The sequence below is a fragment of the Spathaspora passalidarum genome, assembly GCF_000223485.1.
Source record: "Spathaspora passalidarum NRRL Y-27907 unplaced genomic scaffold SPAPAscaffold_3, whole genome shotgun sequence".
NCBI classification, from domain to species: Eukaryota; Fungi; Ascomycota; class Pichiomycetes; order Serinales; family Debaryomycetaceae; genus Spathaspora; species Spathaspora passalidarum.
The window spans coordinates 984,705-1,009,142 of record NW_006767427.1 but is presented as its reverse complement, the minus strand read 5'-3'; the positions used below and the strand labels follow the sequence as shown (position 1 = coordinate 1,009,142).

The 24,438-nt window shown below is 39.8% G+C and overlaps 10 protein-coding genes across 10 annotated transcripts; 6 read left to right on the top strand and 4 right to left on the bottom strand. All coding sequences in view use genetic code 12, as the record gives it.

Moving 5' to 3' along the window:
* Positions 1 to 489: 489 nt before the first annotated feature.
* On the top strand, positions 490 to 6,264 carry SPAPADRAFT_137527 (DNA-binding ATPase; the record flags this gene model as incomplete). Its single annotated transcript, XM_007374595.1, has 1 exon — positions 490 to 6,264. The coding sequence occupies one exon, from the start codon at positions 490 to 492 to the stop codon at positions 6,262 to 6,264; it is 5,775 nt and encodes a 1,924-aa protein (XP_007374657.1).
* Positions 6,265 to 6,313: 49 nt separating this feature from the next.
* Positions 6,314 to 7,369, bottom strand: PHO86 (Pho86p; the record flags this gene model as incomplete). Its single annotated transcript, XM_007374594.1, has 1 exon — positions 6,314 to 7,369. The coding sequence occupies one exon, from the start codon at positions 7,367 to 7,369 to the stop codon at positions 6,314 to 6,316; it is 1,056 nt and encodes a 351-aa protein (XP_007374656.1).
* Positions 7,370 to 9,328: 1,959 nt separating this feature from the next.
* Positions 9,329 to 10,524, top strand: SPAPADRAFT_60448 (uncharacterized protein; the record flags this gene model as incomplete). Its single annotated transcript, XM_007374593.1, has 1 exon — positions 9,329 to 10,524. The coding sequence occupies one exon, from the start codon at positions 9,334 to 9,336 to the stop codon at positions 10,483 to 10,485; it is 1,152 nt and encodes a 383-aa protein (XP_007374655.1).
* A 113-nt stretch (positions 10,525 to 10,637) lies between these two features.
* APM4 (Apm4p) lies at positions 10,638 to 12,140 on the top strand (the record flags this gene model as incomplete). Its single annotated transcript, XM_007374592.1, has 1 exon — positions 10,638 to 12,140. One exon carries the CDS (start codon positions 10,682 to 10,684, stop codon positions 12,071 to 12,073), a length of 1,392 nt encoding a protein of 463 aa, XP_007374654.1.
* Positions 12,141 to 12,236: 96 nt separating this feature from the next.
* Positions 12,237 to 14,944, top strand: PRS5 (ribose phosphate diphosphokinase subunit; the record flags this gene model as incomplete). The annotated part of the gene is made up of 1 exon (XM_007374590.1): positions 12,237 to 14,944. The coding sequence occupies one exon, from the start codon at positions 12,272 to 12,274 to the stop codon at positions 13,553 to 13,555; it is 1,284 nt and encodes a 427-aa protein (XP_007374652.1).
* Positions 13,621 to 14,934, bottom strand: NSA1 (ribosome biosynthesis protein; the record flags this gene model as incomplete). The annotated part of the gene is made up of 1 exon (XM_007374591.1): positions 13,621 to 14,934. One exon carries the CDS (start codon positions 14,932 to 14,934, stop codon positions 13,621 to 13,623), a length of 1,314 nt encoding a protein of 437 aa, XP_007374653.1.
* A 1,110-nt stretch (positions 14,945 to 16,054) lies between the features above and the next one.
* Positions 16,055 to 18,805, top strand: SPAPADRAFT_60445 (uncharacterized protein; the record flags this gene model as incomplete). The annotated part of the gene is made up of 3 exons (XM_007374588.1): positions 16,055 to 16,262; positions 16,323 to 18,560; positions 18,619 to 18,805. The coding sequence occupies 2 exons, from the start codon at positions 16,197 to 16,199 to the stop codon at positions 17,724 to 17,726; spliced, it is 1,470 nt and encodes a 489-aa protein (XP_007374650.1).
* Positions 17,751 to 18,711, bottom strand: SPAPADRAFT_50050 (thiamine transporter; the record flags this gene model as incomplete). The annotated part of the gene is made up of 2 exons (XM_007374589.1): positions 17,751 to 18,558; positions 18,617 to 18,711. 2 exons carry the CDS (start codon positions 18,709 to 18,711, stop codon positions 17,751 to 17,753), a joined length of 903 nt encoding a protein of 300 aa, XP_007374651.1.
* A 369-nt stretch (positions 18,806 to 19,174) lies between the features above and the next one.
* SPAPADRAFT_60444 (uncharacterized protein) lies at positions 19,175 to 20,181 on the top strand (the record flags this gene model as incomplete). Its single annotated transcript, XM_007374587.1, has 1 exon — positions 19,175 to 20,181. One exon carries the CDS (start codon positions 19,191 to 19,193, stop codon positions 20,133 to 20,135), a length of 945 nt encoding a protein of 314 aa, XP_007374649.1.
* Positions 20,182 to 20,234: 53 nt separating this feature from the next.
* On the bottom strand, positions 20,235 to 23,960 carry SPF1 (ion-transporting P-type ATPase; the record flags this gene model as incomplete). The annotated part of the gene is made up of 1 exon (XM_007374586.1): positions 20,235 to 23,960. The coding sequence occupies one exon, from the start codon at positions 23,958 to 23,960 to the stop codon at positions 20,235 to 20,237; it is 3,726 nt and encodes a 1,241-aa protein (XP_007374648.1).
* Positions 23,961 to 24,438: the final 478 nt, after the last annotated feature.

Here is a 24,438-nt window from a genome sequence, read left to right as displayed (position 1 = left end):
AACAATATGCAATGATTGAGCGTTCCTCTGAAATAAGATTAATAGGTTTATTCCAGCTAGACGAGGATAAGCTAACTGACTATCAGTCACTCACTTGCTAAATATGAAATTTAGGTTTCACAAAAAATCGATGTTTTTTTCTGCCACTCACTAATTTTGCAATTGATATAAATAGTGATCCAAATTTCTCTCTGGAATTTTTTTTTTTTTTAATTCCAAATTTAACTTGTTAGAAGTGCACGACTTTTGGCTGTCCCAACTTTTTACAGCCACTTTGACAACATCACTCACAAGCCGTAAACGCCGGATCTATATATACCTTGCATTTACGAGAGAGCGTCATTATCGATTCAATCACGACCAATATTCATTTCAAATCTTGCAATTACGTTGGATTAATTGATTGGATACACTGTGTAAATGAGTACCATCAGCACAGCCCAAAAAATAATAACTTAATCATTTTAATATAGCCACACATCACAATATATGTCTCGATTAGACAGGTTAGTGGTATTACTAGAAACGGGGTCTACTCCGTTTATCAGAAACACCGCCGCTGATCAATTGTCGGACTTAGCCAAGGCTCACCCTGAAGACATTATCAGCTTGCTAGGAAGAGTCTACCCGTATTTGAAATCACCCAAATGGGAGACAAGAATCAGTGCTGCCAGGGCTTTTGGTGGTATTGTAAATAATGCTGGTTTATGGAATCCTAATGCGGAGGTGAAAACGGAAGAAACAGAGAACAACCAGGAAGAAGACGTTCCTATTAAGCAAGAAGAAGCTGTCATAAAAGAGGAAGAGATTCCTGAAATCAAACAGGAAGAGGAAGAAGTCAAGATAAAACTAGAACAAGATGAAGAGTTGAAGAAATTGGAAGACAATCTATCCAACTTGGTCACCTTTAGTGCGTTCAATTTACACGAATTAATCAAAAGCGGCAATCGATTGTTAGCTGCTAAATCAAATGATGATGAACCTGAAGCCACCAACGGAAATGGCACCACTAGTGACGATGACACATCTTTAATGGCCAAAATAAAACGACACAGGCTTAACGTTATCAAACAAGAAGAGCAAGAAATCAAACAAGAAACCAAAGAAGAGCAAGACCAGCAAATTTCATCATCAACCCCTTCAATTGCAAATACACCATCTGGCTCTGCTCAACCTACCCCATCTACAACCCCTGCTCCTTCCAAACCCATTTCTAGCGCAAGATTAAAGGCCATGCAAAAGAGAAGAGCAAAAGTTAATGCTAAATCAAACGCTAATAGAGTTAAAACGGTAGATATTTCTCAAAGTTCATTATCTCGCCAAATGATTGAAAATGGAGAAACCGACATGGATGTGGATTCCCTGGGTAATGAAACCCCACCAGCTTCAACACCACAATTCGATGTTACATCCCAACAAGGTGGCGAAAAACTTGTGGTGGAAACTAAAGCTGCTCCTGAGTTATCACCACTTTTATCATTACACAACAAGGTTGCTGGTTTAATTTGGCAATTCCAAGGTGTATACGAATTATTACTTGCTGATTTGTTCGATGATAGGTGGGAAATAAGACATGGTGCCTGTCTAGGATTAAGAGAATTAGTCAGAAAGCATGGGCAGGGAGCAGGAAGGGTTTCGAAACGTTCAAAAGCTGAGAATGATCACAATAATTCTGCTACTTTGGAAGACCTTGCTGTGAGATTATGTATATTACTTTGTCTTGATAGGTTTGGGGATTACGTTTCCGATACAGTTGTTGCTCCTGTACGAGAATCTGGTGCCCAAACATTAGCCGCTTTATTAATTCACTTGGATGATGAAACGGTAATAAAAACATTTGACTGTTTAAACACATTGGTATTGCAACCAGATTTAGTTCCAAGATGTTGGGAAGCCAAACATGGTGGAATGTTGGGAGTACGTTATCTTGTCAGTGTAAGAACTGATATCCTTGTTAAGAATCCTGGTATTTTGGATAGTGTAGTGAATATGGTTCTTCATGGATTACGGGAAAGTGATGATGACGATGTTCAATCAGTAGCTGCATTAACATTAACACCAATTGCATCGGAGTTTGTCACTACCAGGACAAATTTGGTTTCTACTTTATTGAATGTTATTTGGGACTGTTTGGTTAATTTAAGAGACGATTTATCTGCTTCTATTGGTTCAGTCATGGATTTATTGGCGAAATTATGTAGCCATCATGAAGTTATTGAAATTATGCAACAAGGCGCTGCCGATGATTCATCAAACTCGTTTGAGACGTTGGTTCCTAGATTATTTCCGTTCTTGAGGCATTCCATTACCAATGTTAGAAAAGCTGTGTTAAGAACTATTCTTGAATTTTTATCCCTCGATGATCCAACTACAAAGAGATGGATTGATGCCAAGACGTTGCGATTAATTTTTCAAAATTTATTAGTGGAACAGAATAATGATGTGTTGACTTTATCTGCAGAAGTTTACGACAAGATATTACTCGAAATGAAAAATATGGACTTGGATATCGGAAGTATTTTCTTGAGTCAATCACAACCGCTTTTGACATTAACCATGACACCAATTGGTATTTCGCGTCACAACTATCAAATGAACACGGCCTTAATCAAAAGACCTTCAGGACAACTGCTTGGATCATGGGATGACGAAGATAAACGAGGACGTAAGAGAAAGCCAGAAGAACCAAAGACTGATATACCTATTGAGGATCTTAAGGTTAATATTGATGCTCCTATATATAGAGGTGATGTTATGTTGGTTGGTTACGACAAGTTCATTGCAACAAGATGTGCTGCAGTGCATGCATTTGGAAATACATTATCATACATTGAATCTGAAGAAATTTTACTTGAAATCTTTACTAATGTGTTACATTATGTAAAATCATCCAATCATGCTACTTCGAGATTACTAGGGGCTTTCATTATTGAAGAATACTCCGATAGCGTCAAGGATAGATCTCAGGATGTGAATCCACAAGTGGTGAGTATGTTCCAAGAACTGTTGTTGCATGTATTACAATCTGAATCTACATTACCTCACTTCCGAGAATTGGTACCAACTTTGAAATCAGTGAGAACTTCTTGTTTGCAGTTGTTTGATGTATTCATAAACACAGCTAAACTTGCACCATCTAAAATCCCACAAATGCCCGTGGTTGTTCAAGGAGAATCTGATGCTGGTCCTGGTGCATTTGGGTTAGAGAATGCTGAGAAATTATGCCTGGAAATATTTCCTAAATTGAAGAAGAGTTTGAGTACTAGTTATAGATTGACCGCTAATCAAGCTCTTGATGATGCTAAACACAGGATCACTATTGCTATTGATGAAGCTAAGCTGGCAAGTAATTCACGAGTCACATCAATCATGGCAGCCTTTGCTTCCGCTGTACTTGCATTATCAGGTGTCCCACCAAAGCTTAATCCTGTTATTAAATCATTGATGGAAAGTGTGAAACTGGAAGAAACTTCAGTGTTGCAGAAAAGGTCAGTCAGGGCTATGGCAAGATTGATCAAGGAGTTGAAAGTTGCCGGTAAGCAAGGTGCTGCTGATAAGATTGTCAAGAATTTATGTGCGTTCCTTTGTGTGGACACCTCTGAAGTTCCTGAATTCCATCATAATGTCGTATTTAAAGACAATATTCTTTCATTAAGGAAGGAAGAAGCCAAGACTGACCCCGCTGATATTTCCGCTCATGAAAAAGCAGTACATGAAGCAAGAATCAAACGTACTGGGGCATTATTGACTTTAGAACAGTTATTAAAGATTTATGATGCTGCCTTGTTTGAAAACGTGCCTAAATTGAAAGAAATCATGATTGAACCATTAAACTTGTTGAATCAAGCATCGAATGAGAGTATAGTCAAGGATGAATTAAAGGGACAAAGTATTGTAGATGCATTGGGTATACTTCGTGCCTTGCTTCCAAAGATGAACAAGTCTCTCTATCCTCAAATCACAGACAACTTACCATTATTATTACCCGGGTTGACTTCAGAGTATTCTGTGTTTCGTTATTCTACTGCTAAATGTTTGGCCACTATTTGTTCAGTTGTACCTGCCAAGACTTTTACATTCTTGGTGAAATCAGTTTTGCCAATGTTGAATAATGCCGGGTCGGTCAAGGATAGACAAGGTGCCATCGAAACGATTTACCATATTGCCACTACCATGGGTCCTGAAATCTTGCCTTACATTGTTTTCTTGATTGTTCCAGTGTTGGGAAGAATGAGTGATGCTGATCATGATGTCAGAGTGTTGGCCACAACTACGTTTGCCGGTATTATTAAGTTGGTTCCTTTGGAAGCAGGTATTCCTGATCCTGAAGATATGCCTGAGGATTTATTGGCGGGTAGAGATCGAGAACGTGATTTCATTCAACAAATGATGGATCCAACCAAGATTAAGCCATTTGACTTGCCAGTTACTATCAAGGCTACCTTGCGTAAGTATCAACAAGAGGGTGTTAATTGGCTTGCGTTCTTGAACAAGTACCATTTGCATGGTATTTTGTGTGATGATATGGGGTTAGGTAAAACATTACAGACTATTTGTATTGTATCTTCAGATCATCATTTGCGGGCAGAAAAGTTTGAAAAGACTCAATCTCCTCAATATAGAAGATTGCCATCATTGGTTATTTGTCCTCCTTCATTGACTGGTCATTGGGAACAAGAAATCAATCAATATGCTCCATTTATGAAAGTGTTAATCTATGCTGGTAATCCATCAGTGAGAATCCCCTTGAGGAAAGAAATACCTTTTGCGGATGTCGTGGTCACTTCTTATGATGTATGTCGTAATGATGTGGAGTACATTACTAGCCAAGATTATAATTATTGTGTCTTGGATGAAGGACACATTATCAAGAATGCAGCTTCAAAGTTGACTAAGTCTGTCAAGAAAGTGAGAGCTGAGTATAGGTTGATTTTATCGGGTACTCCTATTCAAAACAACGTTTTGGAATTATGGTCGTTGTTTGATTTCTTGATGCCAGGGTTCTTGGGTACTGAAAAGGTATTCCATGAGAAATTTGCCAAACCTATTGCTGCCAGTAGGAACAGTAAGACTTCATCCAAGGAACAAGAAGCCGGTGCATTGGCGCTTGAATCTTTGCATAAACAAGTGTTACCGTTCATGTTGCGTCGTCTTAAGGAAGATGTATTGTCTGATTTACCACCTAAGATCATCCAGGATTACTATTGTGAATTAAGTGATTTGCAACGGATGTTGTATAAGGATTTTGCCAAATCGCAAAAGGAGAAGGTTAAGGAAGATATTTCATCCCAGGAGAAGGAAGTCAAGACCCATGTGTTTCAAGCATTGCAATATATGAGAAAGTTGTGTAATCACCCTGCCTTGGTTCTTTCACCACAACATCCCAAGTTTAATGAAATAACTCATTGGTTGCAAACCAAGAAATCCGACTTGAGAAGTATTGAACATGCTCCAAAATTGTTATCATTGAGGAATTTGTTATTGGAGTGTGGGATTGGTGTTGGAGATCATGATTATTTCAAAAGTAAGCTGAAACAACAAAATCAATTAATCTCGGCCGAAGGAGTCATTTCCGAACATCGTGCATTAATCTTTTGTCAATTAAAGGATATGTTGGATATTGTCGAAAAGGAATTGTTGAAAAAGTACTTGCCTTCAGCTACCTATATGAGATTGGATGGTAGTACTGATCCAAGAGATCGTCAATCTATAGTCAGGAAATTTAATGAAGATCCTTCGATTGATATTTTGTTGTTGACTACAAAAGTTGGTGGGTTGGGTCTTAATTTAACTGGGGCTGATACGGTTATATTTATCGAGCATGATTGGAACCCCATGAATGATTTGCAAGCTATGGATAGAGCGCATAGATTGGGACAAAAGAAGGTTGTGAATGTGTATCGATTGATTACCAAGGATACGTTAGAAGAGAAGATTATGGGTCTTCAGAAATTCAAGATGAATATCGCGTCTACTATTGTCAATCAACAAAATTCCGGGTTGCAATCCATGGACACTAATCAATTATTGGATCTTTTCGATGTGGATGAGTCTGCAGCTGGTGCTTCTAAGATATCGCTAGATGATGAAAGCAGTAATATGAAGATTGACGATAAGAATGAAAACGCAAATAAGGCGGAAGATCTCGCTGGTGGACTTACAGGTAAGGCAGCTGGTGCCGTTGGTGAATTGGCTGATTTGTGGGATGAATCACAGTACGAAGAGGAATACAATCTTGAAAACTTTATCAAGACACTTAAATAGCATAGTTTAAATAAACGAAAATTTGCATTAAATGTTTATATACATACGCCTAATTCTTTCTTCTTCTGATGTTAGCCGGCACTGGTTGTGGCTTGTCGACGACTTCATCTTCAGTGGACAAGAACTTGCCTTCCAAGTTGTGAACAATTTGTTCATCTTCCTTGGCAGTAGACAAGGCCAAACCAAAAGTGTCTCTGGAAACACCTAACAATTTATGAAGAATTTCCTTTGGCTTATTTAAAGTGTCACTGAATCTATTCAATTCCACATCTTTGGACATGACTCCGAAATTAGTATTGTATAAGCAAGTTTGTAATCTCTTGTCAAATGAGTAAGCATCAGTGGTGATTAAAATAGTTCCTTCTTGCGTCTTGACCTTCTTTTGCTTGGCGTACTCTTCGTACAACTCTCTTGTTCTTAACACGGCCCACTCAATCAACAATTCGTGGAAATCGACGTTTTCAAACACTTTTCTGACATGAAGACCGGTAATTTCGACAATGAAGCTTTCAGGAGTCAGTTGTTCTTCATCAACGACAACGGTGCAGATGGCAATTGGAGACTCACGATACATGATGATCTGGGTGTTTAATCCCTTCTTCAATAACTTGATAGAATCAACGTCGGTTTCATGACCAGTCAACTGAGCGAATTTCTTGATATCGAAACCAAACACTTTATCACAGTATTTCTGAGCCACAAAGGCTGAAGTGATATTACCAATGTCGTCTCCCATGATATAAGTGATTAAGCCAAAAGTAGCGAAAATACCGGCAACCATGGGGAATGCAGCAATTATACCATAGATGAAATCCTTGGGGTTCTTTTTACCAAGCAAGAAGAATTCCCAGGCCGAGTCAGACACTTCGACAAAATCCCACAAGTTGTAGAGCAATGCGGCTGGGATCAACAAGAAGTAGGCGATGATGGCGATTGGATGCCAGAAGATGAACCGGTTAAGCTTAGCTTGTAATTGCTTGTATGTGTCTCCATGTAATATAAGGGCAGCCTTGGCGAATTCGGGTTTCAAGGGTGTTTTCGATAAGGTTGGTGCTTCATGAGCATCAAGAGGTTCGTTCAAGTCAACTTCTTTCTGAATAGCCATTGTTATAGTAATTCTATATAAAATGAACTCCAAAATAAGAGAAGAGGAAGAAGAATGAGATGAGCATTTAAAGCGGAGTTGGAGAGGGGGGGAAATTATGGAAAATGTGCAGGCAGGGCAAAACAAAAATTAATTTTATTTAGCTCGTGTGAGCAAAACCGAAACACGTGGCTGCGCATAAATTACGAGTGATGCAAATTTGAATTATTAAACGTGGGGCACTGCCCAAATGGTCTCTAAACTCGTGCATGCAAGTGCATAGCAAATCTTCTAGAATATTCTTTTTCGATGTACATCTCATTAATGAACATTATCAATATGTCTTGAGCTATCACCATCTGCGTTTGGTGATGTGATTGGCCTTTTCCCTTCGTGACTATTTTCTCGGGTTCATTAGTTTTAATCTCCGACCCTCATCGCGCACAGAAATTGCAACAGAAAAAAAAACTTCACAATCTGCGCTTGCTAGCAGAACCTTCTTTACAATTCAACTACATGGTGTTAACATATAAGCAAAAAAAAAGGATCGAAACATCCCCCATCAATTTGGAATTGTAAAAAAATGTCCAAAATTGGTTAAAAATAGCGCCGCCTGGTTTCGATCCAGGGACATCAGGGTTATGAGCCCTGCGCGCTTCCACTGCGCCACGGCGCTGATTCCGTACAGCTAAATTTTGACTGGTTTTCCGAGCCATGGAAAAGTCATTCCGCATACTGCATACAAGGAATAAAGAGCCCTGAGATGGTTAAAAGGCTTTATTCTTTTACAGAATGAACTTCTGTGCATAACTCTGATACTGTGTTATTTGGTAGTATGCTATCAGGCAACATTGATTACTTGTTGTATGAATAAATTTGCTCCTGCTTTACAAACAACTACGGCTTGGGAATATTTCTCTCTCCTCTCCTCTCCTCTCCTCCCTCCCCAGTCCACATATGGATGACATGATAACTCAAGCTTTCACTTGCTCTTACACAACTTAAAGCAGATTATAAGTTTACTTGTACCATCAATGAACCAATGGTTGGGTGTGTGGGCACTTTGCACCTTTGCTGTGTTTTCTCATTTGGCAACCATTTTCTGTCTCAACTTTTTCTTTATTTACTATTGAAAAAAAGATTTGACTCATAAATGACCATTTTCTTTCTTCTCTTAGGAATCCTAGTAAATGGCTGAAGAAGAAACATTATATATACCCATCCCCCATTACCCGCCATTTAAACTCCGGTCTTCCTTAATTGACAAGGATCCGGTCATTTGGGTCCATCTTCTAGAAGCATACATCCAACTATGCAACTACTTGCTTGATCCCCAATCACCCAAGCTTGACCCCAAGTCACAACAGCAATTGCAATTGTTCCTTAAGGTGTTTCTCAAAGAGACATGTGAGGAGGGAAGCAAGATTTTTTCACTAGGGGCAATCAACCCTGATATTAAGCAAAACACGGCAACATTGCGAGTGTTGGTGTTTCAAGTGATTAAGAGTTATAGTCTCGTAAAATTGAACTTGACTGGAGAAGTAGTGTGGCATTTCATTAGAGTGTACGCGAAGGGCAATACCAGTTTAGTACGGGGATTAGTCGAGGGTTCATACAAATCTAAATTCAATGACAACAAGAAATCATCAAATATTTCCAGTATACCTAGTGTTCAAAAACACATCAAGTCCATGATCTTACAAGGAAAGTTCACTCCGGATGATTTGGAATGTTTGTCAATATTATTGGGCCAGCATACATCCTCGATACGTACCACATTTGCAATGGGCTCTTCGGCCAGCGTCAATAAGAAAATCTCACGTGGTACTTCATTGCCATTTGCAGAAAGTTTTGTTGATCTGACATGGATAGAGGCCTTGGAACAGGATTACTTAGGCGGGGCAAGCCTTTATGCTGATGTTATCAAGCAAGTGATGATCATTTCTGTGATTTCGTTGTCGACTTCGAAATTGGCCAAGTTGGCCATGGAATTGGGGATTACTTCGATAAACTCATTGGAACTCTCGCCGTTGTTTAGTTCGATTATTATTTCTGATGCATACAAGGAATTGGTTCCTAGTTTGGAAGAGAGACTACCGTTTCTCAGATCTATCAAGTTTGAAGAGGACGAGGATGAAGATGAAGATGATGAAGATGATGATGGATTTGAACAGAATATTGAGGGGATTTCTCTCTTGGTTGATTTGTTTCCTCAACTTACTGAAGCCAAGGCAAAGTATATTCTCAAGGAAAACAACGGTGATTCTGAGCATGTGACGAACCTATTATTGGAGAACCCTGATATGATAGATAGCATACCTGAACAAGCACCAAAGAAAAAGATAAAGAAGGAAAAGTCTACTCCTAAAGTAACCGTCAAGAAACCTCAAGGGAAAGCCGCCAAACGTTCTATTTACGATGATGATAAGATTTCCAAGGGTGACTTTTCTGGAACAACAATCATATTTGGCAAGAAAGATCGTGATAAGATCGAGCCTGCAAGTGCAGACTTGAAGAAGAAAACGTTGAGTGCGGCATTGAGACTAATGTATGAGAGTGATGAGGATGAACCTGATGATACATATGAAGACCAGGAAAAGACCACAGGTGCAGCACTTGAAGATACTAAGAAGAAGCCTTCGGGTAAGATGGCTGTTCTTGAGGATGAGTCTAGCGGAGCAATTGGAAGTGGGATAGACGAACGCGAACGATTCTTGTTTAGTGTGTTTAAGAGACAAGGTCCGGAATCATTTGAGAAAACCAAGAGAAAGTCTAGTTCTCGTCAAGAGTTGAAAAAGAGTACCAACTGGTCAGATGAGCAGATTGAAGGGTGGTTACGAATGTTGTTGAAGTCTCCACGTAGGTTTAAGTTGTTGGAAGAGGATTTCTTTTATGGTGGTGGTAATCCTAATAGACGGACTAAGAAGGTGGTTGAGGATGAATCTGCTTCCACGGCTTCGTCTCTCTCTCCATCGCCAGTACCTTCAGCTTCGGGTTCTTCGACCCCGCAGAAAAAGAGTGGTGCTTCGTCCAAGCGTACCCAAGCTAGAAATGAACGTAACAAGGCTAGCAAAGCCAATCACAACCGTAAAGCCGGACATGACAAAAAGGCCAAGGCTGCTGGTGCTGGCATGTAAATATACCAATAGCATGTATATTGTAATTGCATTAATTGTAAGTAATTATTTCCTCTTGGTTGCAAAATTACGCGATCCAATCTGATCGCAGTGTCAACCGACCAAGAAAAAAATGTAATCGCCGAGTAAAACATTAAAGGGTTTATTCACTCACATTCGTTCATTTCACCCTTAAATACTACACTTTGGTCTCTCCATGATAAGTGCTATCTTCCTATATGACAGCAAAGGAGATATATTAATCTCAAAGCTCTTCAAAGACGATGTCAAACGAACTATATCCGACGTGTTCCGGATCCAGGTGATCACCCAGACCCGGTCTCGCGACAGCAGCACGAAATCACCGGTGTTGACACTAGGTTCAACCTCATTCATATACATCAAGTCTGGTCTGGTGTGGATATGTGCCGTGACTCGTTCGAACCAGGACTGTGCTAGTATTTTAGAGTACTTGTACAAATTGGAGTTGTTGTTACGCTCAGTAACTATGGACAAACGAGGAAGCGCCGATGTATTGACCGACGAAGCAATAATCAACAATTTCAACTTGGTGTATGAGATAATTGACGAGTCGTGCGATTTCGGGTTCCCTACGAATTTAGATTTGAGTTATTTAAAGAATTTCATTTCTTGTTTGAATGATTCCGACAAAGTGTTCAAAATGATGCGGAAACCAACCTTGAAAAACCCCGAGTTGTCAAGAACCAGTTCGTCACTCATACCCTCCAATTCCGCCGGCTCACCTCCACCTCTTGCATCAAACATAACTTGGAGATCCCAGGGGTTAAAGTACCGTCGTAATGAAATATACTTGAATGTTACTGAAAAGGTTAATGTGTTGATGAATCAACAATCGGAGATCTTGCGAAGCTATGTGGATGGATCGATTCAAATGAAGACACATTTGTCAGGAATGCCACTGTGTAAGTTCGGGTTCAATGCCAATACCGTATTGGTCAATTACAAACCCAACTCAGGTGACGACTACGGTCAAGACCGAGGATTTGTTGTTCTTGAAGATTCCAAATTCCACCAGTGTGTCGATTTGAGAACGTTTGAAAACGATCGAGTGATTCAATTCACTCCGCCCGATGGGGAATTCCAATTAATGAGTTATAATTGTCATCTGAGTATAAATCTTCCGTTCCGAATATATCCCCAGGTGCAAGAGATTGGAAGAAACAGATTGATGTACAAGATTGTAATCAAGTCGTTCTTCCCGGTAAAGTTGCCTGCCACTAATGTAGTGGTGAAGATTCCTACTCCTAAAACAGTAACGCTGAAACTCATTCAACACTCGACTGGTAAAGCCAAGTATCATCCCGAAGAACATGTAATCTTGTGGAAGTTTAATAAGTTCTTTGGTTCTCAAGAGCAAGTACTCACTGCGGAAGTTGAACTAAGTGGAGAATCTGACGAATTATTGTACTGGGCCAGACCGCCAATTACGTTAGATTTTGTGTTGGATATGTTCTCGTGTTCGGGCTTAACGGTGAAGTTCCTTCGTGTGCAAGAGAAGAGTAATTATAAAACGCTCAAATGGGTCAAGTATACATCCCAAGCTGGTTCGTATGAAGTTAGATATTAGAATGTGACATTATTCATTAATCTCGCTTGTAGTTTTCTGTTTTGCAATCACCAATGGAACGAAGTGGAAAAAGCCCCTCGTGGAGAATCACCCTCATCGAACCATCCGGAGAAGAAGAAAAAAAAATTAATGTAAAAAAAAAAAAAAAGAACCACAAAGTTTGTATCAACAGAAGCAAACACCAATCAATAGAAGTAAATGAGAGACTTGATAGTGTTAGGAGGATCAACCCATCCCAATCTCACCCGTTCCATCTGTCGTAACCTCACATTGCAACAGGGAGAAGCCGAATCTCGGAAATTCGCCAATGGAGAAACCCTGATTGAAATTAAAGACAGTGTTCGTGAAAAAGACGTCTTTATAGTCCAGAGCGGATGCGGCCACGTCAATGACGCCTTTATCGAGTTGCTAATCATGATTTCCGCCTGTAAGACCGCCAGTGCCAAGCGTGTTACTGCAGTATTGCCACTTTTCCCATACTCAAGACAACCAGATGTGCCTCATCAGGCCAGTCACACTGGTGCCCCCAGCATCATTACCAAGAAAGACCATTACACTTTTGAAAGTGCTCCTGGAACCCCCAAACCGCTTTCTAAAAAGGAAGGTGATAGATTCCAATTAGGTGCCCAGAACAACACCAGTGGTATCTTCAGTGCTGTCAAACAACCATTGCCTATTAGAAGCTATTCTCCTAAATCCATAGTCACCAACGCTGCATCGACAAACTTCCAAGTAGATGCTTCTGGAAAGACTGAAAGTGGCTATAAACAATGGGTATCACCAAATGGTACCCTCATTGCTAATTTGTTGCAAACTGCCGGTGCAGACAGAATGATCACCATGGACTTGCACGATCCTCAATTCCAAGGGTTCTTCAACGTCCCCGTGGACAACTTGTACCTGCGTCCCCTTTTACAACACTACATCGTCGATTACATTCCTAATTACCGAGATTGTGTCGTGGTTAGTCCCGACAGTGGTGGTGCCAAACGTGCCACTGCCGTCGCCGATGCCATTGGGTGTTCGTTTGCCTTGATACATAAAGAAAGAAGAGCCAAGATCGGCAAGAACCCGCCGCTGACTACTTCGTCAAACATGCAATCTTCCCTCCTGCAACAAACCACCATGGTAGCCACTACCATGTTGGTTGGGGACGTCAAGGACAAAGTGTGTGTTTTGATTGACGATTTGGTGGATACTTCATACACCATTACCCGTGCTGCCAAGTTATTGAAAGATTCGGGAGCAAAATACGTTTATGCTTTAGTCACCCATGGTGTGTTTAGCGGTGATGCTCTTAATCGTATCAACAAGAGTGCCATTGATAAAGTTATCACCACTAATTCTGTGCCTCAAGGTGAGCATGTAGCTATCTTGGGTGACAAGTTAGAAGTGTTGGATGTTAGTAGAATATTTGCTGAAGCCATTAGAAGAATCAATAATGGGGAGAGTGTAAGTATGCTATTTGATCATGGTTGGTGAGTTTATATAGATAATGAATTGATTTCTACTGTATTTTTATTATAGTACAACTAGCTATTTTTTTTTTACTGCTTAGACTTCTTGGAACTGCTTTCCAATTGGTCCCATAATTCTTCTTCTTCTTCCTCGCTATCTTCTTCGACATCTCTAGTTCTCTTTTTCACTTGCTTGGTTTCTTCGGTGGTAACCTCTTCGATGTCGTCATCTTCAGTGTCCAACACAACTAATGAAGACACTTCAACACCAAGATATACTTTAGCCAAAAGATCTCTCGATGCAAGATCAAACACACGCAAGTATCTGTCTAACCCGGCAGTTGCAAAGATATCCTCGCATGCTTCAGCAGCCAAGATAGCCCCGGTGTTCCCACCTTGAGAATATTTACCTCTCAATTGCAACACCGGCTTGATGATTTCACCAGCTGATGCAGAATTAGATTTGAATGCACGATCATGGACTTGATATAAGGAATGTTTAGCCACAAGTCCATGGGTAGTAGTGACTATTATTTCAGGGTCTTGTTCATCTTCAGTCATGGTCATTGTCACTATTGGTTGGTCACAAAGTTGGTAATCTCCAACTGGTCTTCTGCCGTGTGTAGTATCGTATACTCGCACTTGACCGTATCTCGTGGATGTAATCACCTTGTATCCCTTGTCTAAATCTTGCCAGAATATGATTTGAGTTATCCAAACAGGTACTCGCAAATCCAAATGGTCGTTCTTGACATTCTTGGCTCGGTATATGACGGAAGGAACGAATGCGTTGGCATAATCCTTCTTTTTGAAAATGGTATGGTTGACTCCGGTTTCAAACAACTTTATGATCTGGAGGTCGTTTTCTTCACCACCAAATGCAAAAATGTTTTCCTTGGTTGGATTCATGGCAAATGCGCTGATTGGTTTAGTGCTTGGCAATGCAAGTTGCAAAGGCTCGAAATCGAATTTTTCATTGACGTGGATTAAAAACACTTTGCCTGATTCATAAGCCACAATCACACTTTCAAGGATCTCCACCTTGATTAATGCTACTGGTTTGTCGGTTTCCACATTGGGTAATTTGAATTCATGCACAAGTTTATAGTTATCATCCTCCTCTTCTTCGCCTTCCTTTTTTTCCTTGTTATCCTCTTTGCTCTCTTCCTCTTCGTCCTCGATTTCGTATATGCAAACACTGCCACCAATTCGAACACCGATAGCATATTGGTAGTTGTACTTTTCTAACTTGACAACTCGGGTTTTTCGAGTGGCATTGGGTTCACGGCAGAAATTCTTGATGGATTTGGGTTGTGGTGCGGATTGCTTGGATGTGTCAGTCCCACGTCCACATATGACTTCCTTGACTGCGCCGGTGTCGTCGGCTGATACGAGAAACTTCATTGATTTCTGTAAAGATATAAAGCTGATGTGCAATCTTGTGGAAATTTTATTTGAGAAGAGCACGATGATTTTGGTTGGGGCACGATTTTTTTGGAACAGATGGTGGGAGGTTACTTTTTTTTTGCAACCACCGAAGATGGACAGTTAGAAGGTTTATGAACAGGGTTGGATTGGTGGATTTATTTGGTGTTGGTTGGAGTTTTGATAAGTATGGTTTAGGAATTTGGGGTTGGGCTTTGTAAAACTGTAATATTTGCAAGCTTGAGGGGGTAGCTTTGGAACAAGATTAGAAAAACACCTTTGCGCTAAGTAATGGGCGATACTTCGTGTTTAATCGTCTCTAGGTGTTGCATACTCCTAAAGACTGATCTCCCGGTAGTAGCTTAAAGTTTGAAGGAGTGAAATTGGAAACATTATAGTTTTTGCAAAATTTTCTCCAGAAATTCACACAAAATACATCCAAAGTACATGTATTAATAAGTTGCAGAAATATATTCCTTTGGTAAACTAAAAACTTCAATGCACCCCTGAACATAAACTTAACCATATATAGTCTTGAAACTCCCACATAATGCTTTTAAACATGTCAATTTTAATCCTTCAAAAGGATCTTCTCACTCAGAAGTGATTTCTTGCATCATTTCTCCAAACATATATCCAGATCTCAGTCACACTTCTAACCTCAATATCACATAAAGGTAGGGCATGGTAATCTTCTTGTAACTATAGAACGCCAATTGTTTGTTGATATACCCAATTTCATTCTGAAAAAGTTGATCATGTGACAAGCTTACTAAAAAAAAATTCTTAACTTTGAAAATTGAGAATTTCTGAAACAAAAACAGGTCCCTTGGCCCAGTTGGTTAAGGCGTGGTGCTAATAACGCCAAGATCAGCAGTTCGATCCTGCTAGGGACCAGTTTTCTTCTAGGGCGTGTGGCGTAGTTGGTAGCGCGTTCGCTTAGCATGCGAAAGGTCTCCGGTTCGACTCCGGACTCGTCCATTGAAATATAACAACACATTAATTTTTTTTGTTTATTGAGTGATGTTGAATAGATGCGGGCTACTAATGAGGTGGAGAGTTTTCTATTTTTGGGTAAAGAATTGAAGTGTAACTTTATTTTTCTTTTGTGCTAGATAACGCGCAAACGAGGAGTGAGACTACTAAAGTTACCTAAATTTAAACAAACTGAAAGGTAACCTCCTTTTTCTTTATAATTAGTATTGGATTCAGGGAAAGGGTTGATCAATCAGAATATAAGCATGTCGCTTGTTATTCAACCTGTTACTGGTGATACCAAGCTGGATCAGACGATAGATCCTGAAGAAGTATGTACCACATTTTGCCCCGCGACCTGCACGAAACCAGGTACTAACTTTAATCTATAGGATTGGACCGAGATCAAACAGAGGAAATTGGAAGAGTATATTAAACAGTACGTTAAGAGCTTATCAGAGAGTCACCCTCGTCTGTTTTATAAGCGTATCAATTGGGCAGAGTTGATCAATGTGGTGGGTGTGAATGATCGGGAGTTCCTTCAGTTGAAAGTGGATGAGATCTATGACGACATGTTTGATCAGTGGGATGACGAAGGAGAGTTGGATATTAGTAAGATTATATCTGGTTGGAAGAATAAGGGGAATCCGTTGTATCGTGAGGTTGTGCTGATGATTGAGACCATTGGCCTTGAGCAATTCAAGGTTGATTTGCCAGAGCCAGTGCCAGAGCCAGTGCCAGAGCCAGTGCCACATCCACAGAATGTAGAGGAACAACCAATTGAGCGAATGCCCTCGAATATTGAGTTCAAGAATGTCCAAAGAGATATTAGTGGAGATAATACAGTGTCTGAACCACGACAAACTCTACCCAAGGTTCAATCTAGAGGATCTTTAACGCCACAAGTTGGATTGCCGCAACTTACAAAAAAACAACGGAGACTATCCCTCGATTTAATGCATCCCAAGCCAACATCAATCGATCGAGGAAATGTACTTGACGAATCCATATTGACTGCTCCAGCCGGGCCCGAAACTACGACCGTCAATGTCATAACCAAGGCTGAGGTAGGTCCTAGAGCTCCCATGAAATCAACCAAATCTACCCAAAACAAATCCCATAAAAAGTTTCTGTTACTAGGAACCAAAAAGAAAACGAAATCAAAAACAAACTTAAAACAAATTGAAGACAAGGGATACACGCTTTCTTCTGATAGGCGTCGCATATCGCTTGTTGGAGAGAGCTTACCATTGTACATTCGCAACCAGTTGACATTTGCACAACAAACTGCATCGCATAAACCATCAAAGAGACAAATACTCACCTTGACTGAATCGCCAAAAATGTCACCTGTCGTCCCCGCTGCAAATACTCAGGATACCGATGAACCATCTGCATCCAGTAGTCCCGAAAGCGTAGTTGTTAAACTGGGAAGATTACAAAACCTTCTTGCCAATTCTCAATCCTTATACGCCCACTCAAAAGATAATAGAGAAATGGCCACAGGTATTTCACATTCACATACCCAAACAACAAACACATCAGAAAATACAAGTCAAAGATTGCATTATGATTCCGATGACGAGGACAAGGAGTATATCCTGCCCGATCTGTTGACGCGATATTACGGTCTTCAATTGGAGGGGGACGAAGACGACGAAGAGGAGATTTTGAATGAAATTGACGAAAGCGAAGAAAATGGGTTTGTTAATGTATATGGTAACTTTTCTAACGATGTTCGTGATGAGAATAACAGTATCGATGATATTGATGATGATTATTTATTTAAAATATAGCTAAATACTTTTTTTTTTTCTTTTTTAATCTTCCATGATTTGATTTTTAGTTCTCCTTAATGCAGTAAGAGTGTATTCGTACATGAATAATGATATAGCACTGGTTGGTGCCGTTTTAAGGACACTAATTCCGAACCCCTTGTATAACCCAAACACCCCTTCTCGTGTAATTATGTTTTTGAATATGGTAATGGCACTGGCGCCGTCCTTTCCATAGACAATTGAATGCATTTGACATCTCTTTCTCAAAGTGTCCAACGGAAATGTTATACCCTTGGAAGTAGCCCCAGCAAGGAACCCACAGAACCCCTCTATAAACGGGATATGTTTGTAATCAGTGGCGAAATCTCGGGCTAATTCATATGACCAGAACATTAATGCTGTAGTCGATGCCACTGAAAGCATTGCTGGTTTCGCCCCGGCAAACATCCCCACAATTCCCTCTTCCTTCATAATCTTCTTAATAGTGCCTGTCATAGATAGGAAGTTTCTCTCTGAATTAGCTACCAATCGGGTCCGCAACAAGTCAAACGGGTATGTTGTAAGTGTGCTTGCGATCCCGGCCCCACCACCAACCACCAATGCATGGGTGGCTGAATTGAGATTGCTGTATTGACTTAACCACTTGTTAAGTACCGAGTAAGAAGTGAACTGAACCCCACCGTATATAATGTAGAGGATCTCGGCGGGAACGTTTCCCTTCCATAACGCAGCAAGACCTTCGTTTTGAACAAGGTTCTTGACAATGGTGAACACGGACTTTCGCTGTTTGAAGTTCTTGGGACTGAGTTGTAATCGGATTTTTATGGTGTCTAAAGGTGCAGTGACCGCTCTGTAACAAGTGTTAGTGTGTGTTAGTGTGGCTATATGTCTAGTTAGAATGTACTTACCGTGCAACTGCTCCGGATATGGATCCCGAAACCAATGCTTCGTATGGTGATACCGTAGACCCTTTGTGTAAATGATCTTCTCTTCGTTTGCTCATTAATTCAACAGGGATATACCCTTGTAATCTATCTATAAATATGCTTGAAGACTAAAAAGCAACTAAAGTTGTGAGTGGTAGATTGTTGTAGCATAGAATCAACAAGGGCCATCTCGGAGATATTCTGCCGCGCAAGATTGTTTTTTTATTTTTTTCTTTGAGTGCCATCTCTCGGTTTAAGGCGGACGTTATGCTACTGCATACAATGAATGCCGTACTAAGTGGTTAGTAAGATCTGTTGCTGCTTCTAGTGGCAAGGCACCAAGCGAACACACTCGTAGAAAAACTTACTTCAGAAAGTCTCACATTCTGTGTTACAATGGTGGTACCAAATCCCCCCCATAAAGCAACGCTACCAATTCCGATTTTATGATTTTTTTTTTTATCTTGCGCGCCTATTTTCATTTTCCCACTAGATCAATTTACGCGTCTATCTAACCTCTTCAGTACCAAGCATTAACACACTAATAGACATTAGCATGACGATAGATATACAACGACATCCAATTATACCCAAATGTATGTTTGTCGAAATGATCGCGACATATGCCGCGATAGACACCGTCTTAACCTTGCATTATTCCAATCATACTACCCACACGACATTAGATAAAGTTCTTGAATCAGCCACGTCGTTGCTAAAGAGAAAGATCACTGTAACAGATCTAGAACAGATCTTTTACATCGATCTGAATGCATATCATGTTTTCGTGAATAGTGAGAACTCTGCAACATATATCAAGTTCCCTCATAATGTATCGTTGATCCACACCACACGAAAGCCCAAGTTTATCAGCCAGGTAAATCAATGGATCCGAGATAATCCCAGCCAAGACCTATTGGGAAGCATAGAATTATCAAGCATAATCAAACACGAACCCAGATCGAGGCCAACGCTGCCTAGCAAGATCGTAAAACCCAAATCAACCGGTTCTTCACCTATAAAAATTTCACTCACCGAGTTGAAGAACGATTCATCAAAGTTTAAATTCAAATCAAAGGAAGAACACACAGAAAAACAGAAAAATAACGGCATGTCGCTCCTTGAGAGAATTCGATTGAAGGAGAAGTTGAAACGGGAACAAGAAGCAGACGTGGCAAATTCTTCAGAAGTCAAGTATGAAAAGTATCTCCTCCAAAAAGTCCAAATGGTTTACGATGTGATCTTCCAACTTTACAACTCACATTTAGAATCCTCCACCCAGTGCAAATCATTTTCATTAACTAAATTAACACAAACGATCATTGATAGTTCATCATACCCATTAGATCCCAAGGAAGTAAAGGATGTGGTTAGCTTGATTCACAATAAATTGCAAGCCAATTCAAGTGAATCCAAATTTTCCATAATCGACTCAAAAGGAATTCAAATTGTCAAAGTGTCGAACTTAAATCGAACGCAAGACCTCAAAATATTACACTAACTGTATTACTATATATAGTGTTTACATAAACAACTAAAAGTTTTCGTGAAGGAACAAACTCCCCTCCCTCCCACATCTATTAAAAAAAACTCAACACCTCTATTCTTCATCAATGACCTTCTTGTCATCGAAATAACCTGCATCCTCGTCATCTTCTCTCAAGGCAATATCAGCAGCAGCTGAATTCATAAAGAAATGCTTCAAGGTGACTTCAATAAGGTAAGTTACACCCAAATCAACCAAAATACTTCCAGTCAACTTGACCTTAAACTCTTGACTCATTGGAACAAACTGCATAGCTTCATTCAATTCAGGAATGAATTCAGTGGATCCAGCAATGGCCAATCCAGCAACCCCCAATAATCCATAATACATACCCTTATTGTCCTTGATACTTTCTCTAAATGGTAATCCAATGTAATTGACAGCAAAAGTGGAAACTTGTTGGGCTAATTGCAACAAAAACATACCTGTGTTCAATAAGGAAGGACTGAATTCCTTTTCTAAATCAACTTGAGGTTCTCTTGGTTCCAAAATGTAAATTTCACGAGTGATGTAAACCAAAGTGATGATGTGAATGGCAAATTGACCCAAAATGGATCCCATAATGTAAATGTTGAAAATACCATCTTGAGGTCTTTCCTTCGACAACTTTTCTAATGGTCTACCACGAGAAATAGACAAGAAACAAACACTCAATAAAATACCGGAAATGGTGGCTTGTCCATCACCAAACTTAATACCAGCCAAATACAACACAGAAAGGGAATAAGCAGAAATCAAACAATTCAATGCTAAAATCTTGTACATTTGGATAGTAGAAACCAAAGCACAACGACCTTGACGAATGATATGAGTAACAGCACTAACATTGGACAACTTGGAAGTGAATGGAGCAGCCACCGAGGCATCACCCAACTTCAAAGCAGGAGTTTCATCATCTAATTCAGCATCATTCAAGGCACCCAATAAAGTATCAGCAAATCCACCTTTTTCTTTAGATTCTGCAACAGCAAGATCAGTCTTCTTAGGTGGCTTGTATGGTTGCTTATTGGCAATCTCAACAGCTTTTCTCATTTCAGGAGTGATTTCAACACCCTTCTTTTCCATAGCTTCCAAATACTTTGGATTTAATGGACCTGGAGGATACAAATGGGCAATCAAAGCAGGGACAGGTGGAGGAGGTCTATTCCATTGAGTGAAAAGAGCAACTTGTTTGTCATAAACTCTAGCACTCATTTCCATCTTTCTATTTTCGGCAATCTTCTTCATACCTTCTTCAGTACCGTTCAACAAGGCAACACCAATATGAGCTTGCTTTAAAGCACCAACATCATTAGTACCATCACCACACATTAAAGTGTTGTAACCAGCATCCTTCAATGAAGTAATGATGAATTCCTTTTGGTTTGGTGAAACTCTGGCGTAAACCCAAGTATGCTTCAACAATTCCAAGATTTGGGCATGTTCACTCAAATGCATCAAGGCATGTCCAGTAATACAGATATCATACTTGGCAAACAATTCAACATTTATTGGGTCAGACGACATGTATGGGATAATAACAGATTCGTCAACGTTTCTCCATACTAAATTATCATCTTCACCAATTTCATGATGTTCTTCAGGGGCATCTAAAATCAATACATCCTTAGTAGTAATACGAACTTCCTTGGCAACATGACATGCAGTCAATGGATTGTCACCAGTGATCATGACGGAACGATGGGAAGAAGCATTCAACATTCTGATAGTTTCAATAGCATCGTTCTTTAATGGACAGTGAAACACGATAAAACCAGCAAACTTTAATCCAGATTCGATATCTTCACGCTTAACCTTGTTGACATTAACACTGGTATCCAAATACTTGTAAGCTAATGCCAAAACACGAGAACCGGCTCTAGTGAATGACTTGTAAATATCTTCATAATTTTCTGGAGCATCAACAATCATGGTACGAATAGTTTCCGGGGCACCCTTAGTAGCAACAAAATTCTTTCCTGAGATGGCACTAACTTGAGAAATGGTAGATGATCTCTTAAGTGCCGATGAGAATTGGAATCTACGCAAAATCTTAATCTTTTCACCCTTGGATGCCTTGCTCTTGGCAGCACTATTTTTACCATAGTCTCTTTCAACAGTGTCATTACCACCAACTTTCCAGTTGGCTGCTTTTAAAGTAGCTTGCTCCATTGGATCACCGACAACTTCACCATCATCTAATCTAACTAATGCATGGGCAGAACCTAAAACATAAGAGGTGGTTTCTGGGGCTTCATCACACTTGTATAAATGGTTAATATCATTAACATTGAAACCGGCCAACCCTTCAAAGACCAAATCTTCAGCAGTTAAAGTACCAGTCTTGTCAAAACAACAAACATCAATTCTACCGGCTAAAGGAATTCTGAATGGCTCAGTACAGTAAACAAAGCATTTTTGCAACTTGGTCAAGGAAGAGTTAACAGCCATGGTTAATTCCATAGGCAATTCAGGAGGAACAACCGAGGTAATAACAATAATACAATCTAAAATCAACTTGGATTGGACTCTACCCATTCTAGTACCTTCAACCCAGACGTACCAAGATGCGGCAATAGCAAAGATCAACAAGAACAAAATAAAGAAGAATGCTTCTTTGTTACCAACAGAGACACGTTCACTGGAGAAGATCATCATACGCACTAAAGAACCTTGCGAAGTTTCAAACCCTGTCTTGGTAACAACAGCAAGAGCACCGTTATCTGGGGCAACTGGAATAACCGAATTTTCTGGTTTGGTAACTTGTAAAGCCATAGTACCACCGTGTAAAATAGAATTCTTGTCGAAACCTTCTGGTTGTAAATTATCGTCAGAAGGTCTCAACTTGATGGATTCCTTCAACAATGGAGTAGATTCACCCGACAACATAGCTTCATTAACAATAGCAGAACCGTCAATCAATAACAAATCACATGGCAATGCACTTTCTTCGCTGGTTCTAGTAACAGAAATAACATCACCAGGCAACAATTCGGTGGTTTCAAGTTCAACCCATTTGGCATCTCTGTAAACATAAACCTTGTAAGGCTTGATGGCCATACTTTGGAATTCACTCATGGTAGTTCTTCTTTGGAAAACAGTAGTCATTTCAAAAGAGACCAACATAAACAACGAGAACAAAGAGTAGTACCATTGTTCATCCATGCACCAAAGAGCAACACAGAAAATTTGGAAAACAAAGAAAGGAGCAACAGCATGTTCTTTAAACAATTCCATAAAGGTAGGAATAGGAATATCAAACTTGTTTTGACCGTAATTTCTAACTTGTTTTTCTAAATCACCAGATAAACCCTTGGTATTTTGGAAAACCGATAATTTTGGCAATTCATCAAACACAAATTCAGGTGGAGAAAATTTGCTCAATTCAGTATGAAACAAATATCTTCTCTTTTGATACAAGAAACTGGTTTGCTTTTCGCCATCGTGGAAAGTTTCACGGTGAATCTTACAGATTTCGTCCGTACCAGAATTTGGAGCAGGGGTGACTTTGATGTAACTTGCTTCAGCGACGTTATTAACTTTAGAATAGTTGAATTTGGCATCAATGTCAATATTCCAGTGAGGCATCAACCAAAACAACAAATTCAAAGAAATGATAGCAATGGAGTAAACAAAAGTCCATTCCCTACCCACGATATACGTATCATAATGCTGAAAGTATATTTGGAAACAAATGGGATAGATTATAGTAAAGGGCCAAACATAGGGTCTAAGAAAGAACGACTTAGGAACCAATAGTTCAGCGTCCTGAATGTTTGGAGTCGCCACAAGATTAGACATGATTAACTGTAGACTTTCTCTATAGGTAATTCCAGTGGCAAGCTTGTAGATAACTATAAACGGTGGTAATCGGTTGCTGTAAGAAAATAGTGAATCAAAAATAGCGGCAACATTTTTTTTTTTTCAGCGTTTGACAACGAGCCGTTTTTTCAAGTGGGCGAGTGCGATAAATTAATAGAACACTATGGAAGCACAACGAATTGACATCAATAAGTTGCAAACTATGCCATCAAAAGTTGGATAAAGTAGCCAACTATTGAATTAATAAACTTAATATGACCTTATGACTATCTTCATGGTGTTGTAAAGCGTTCTCATGCTACAACTGGTTTGTCAAGATAAGCCTATTCAACGCGTGTAATAAGTGACACAGAAGCAATCAGAATATGGGGGAGGAGGAGGAGGAGGGGTAGGGGAAGAGACGTATAATGTTTCTGGTAGCTATGGCTTCAGGTTTAAAGCATGAAATGTTACTTGA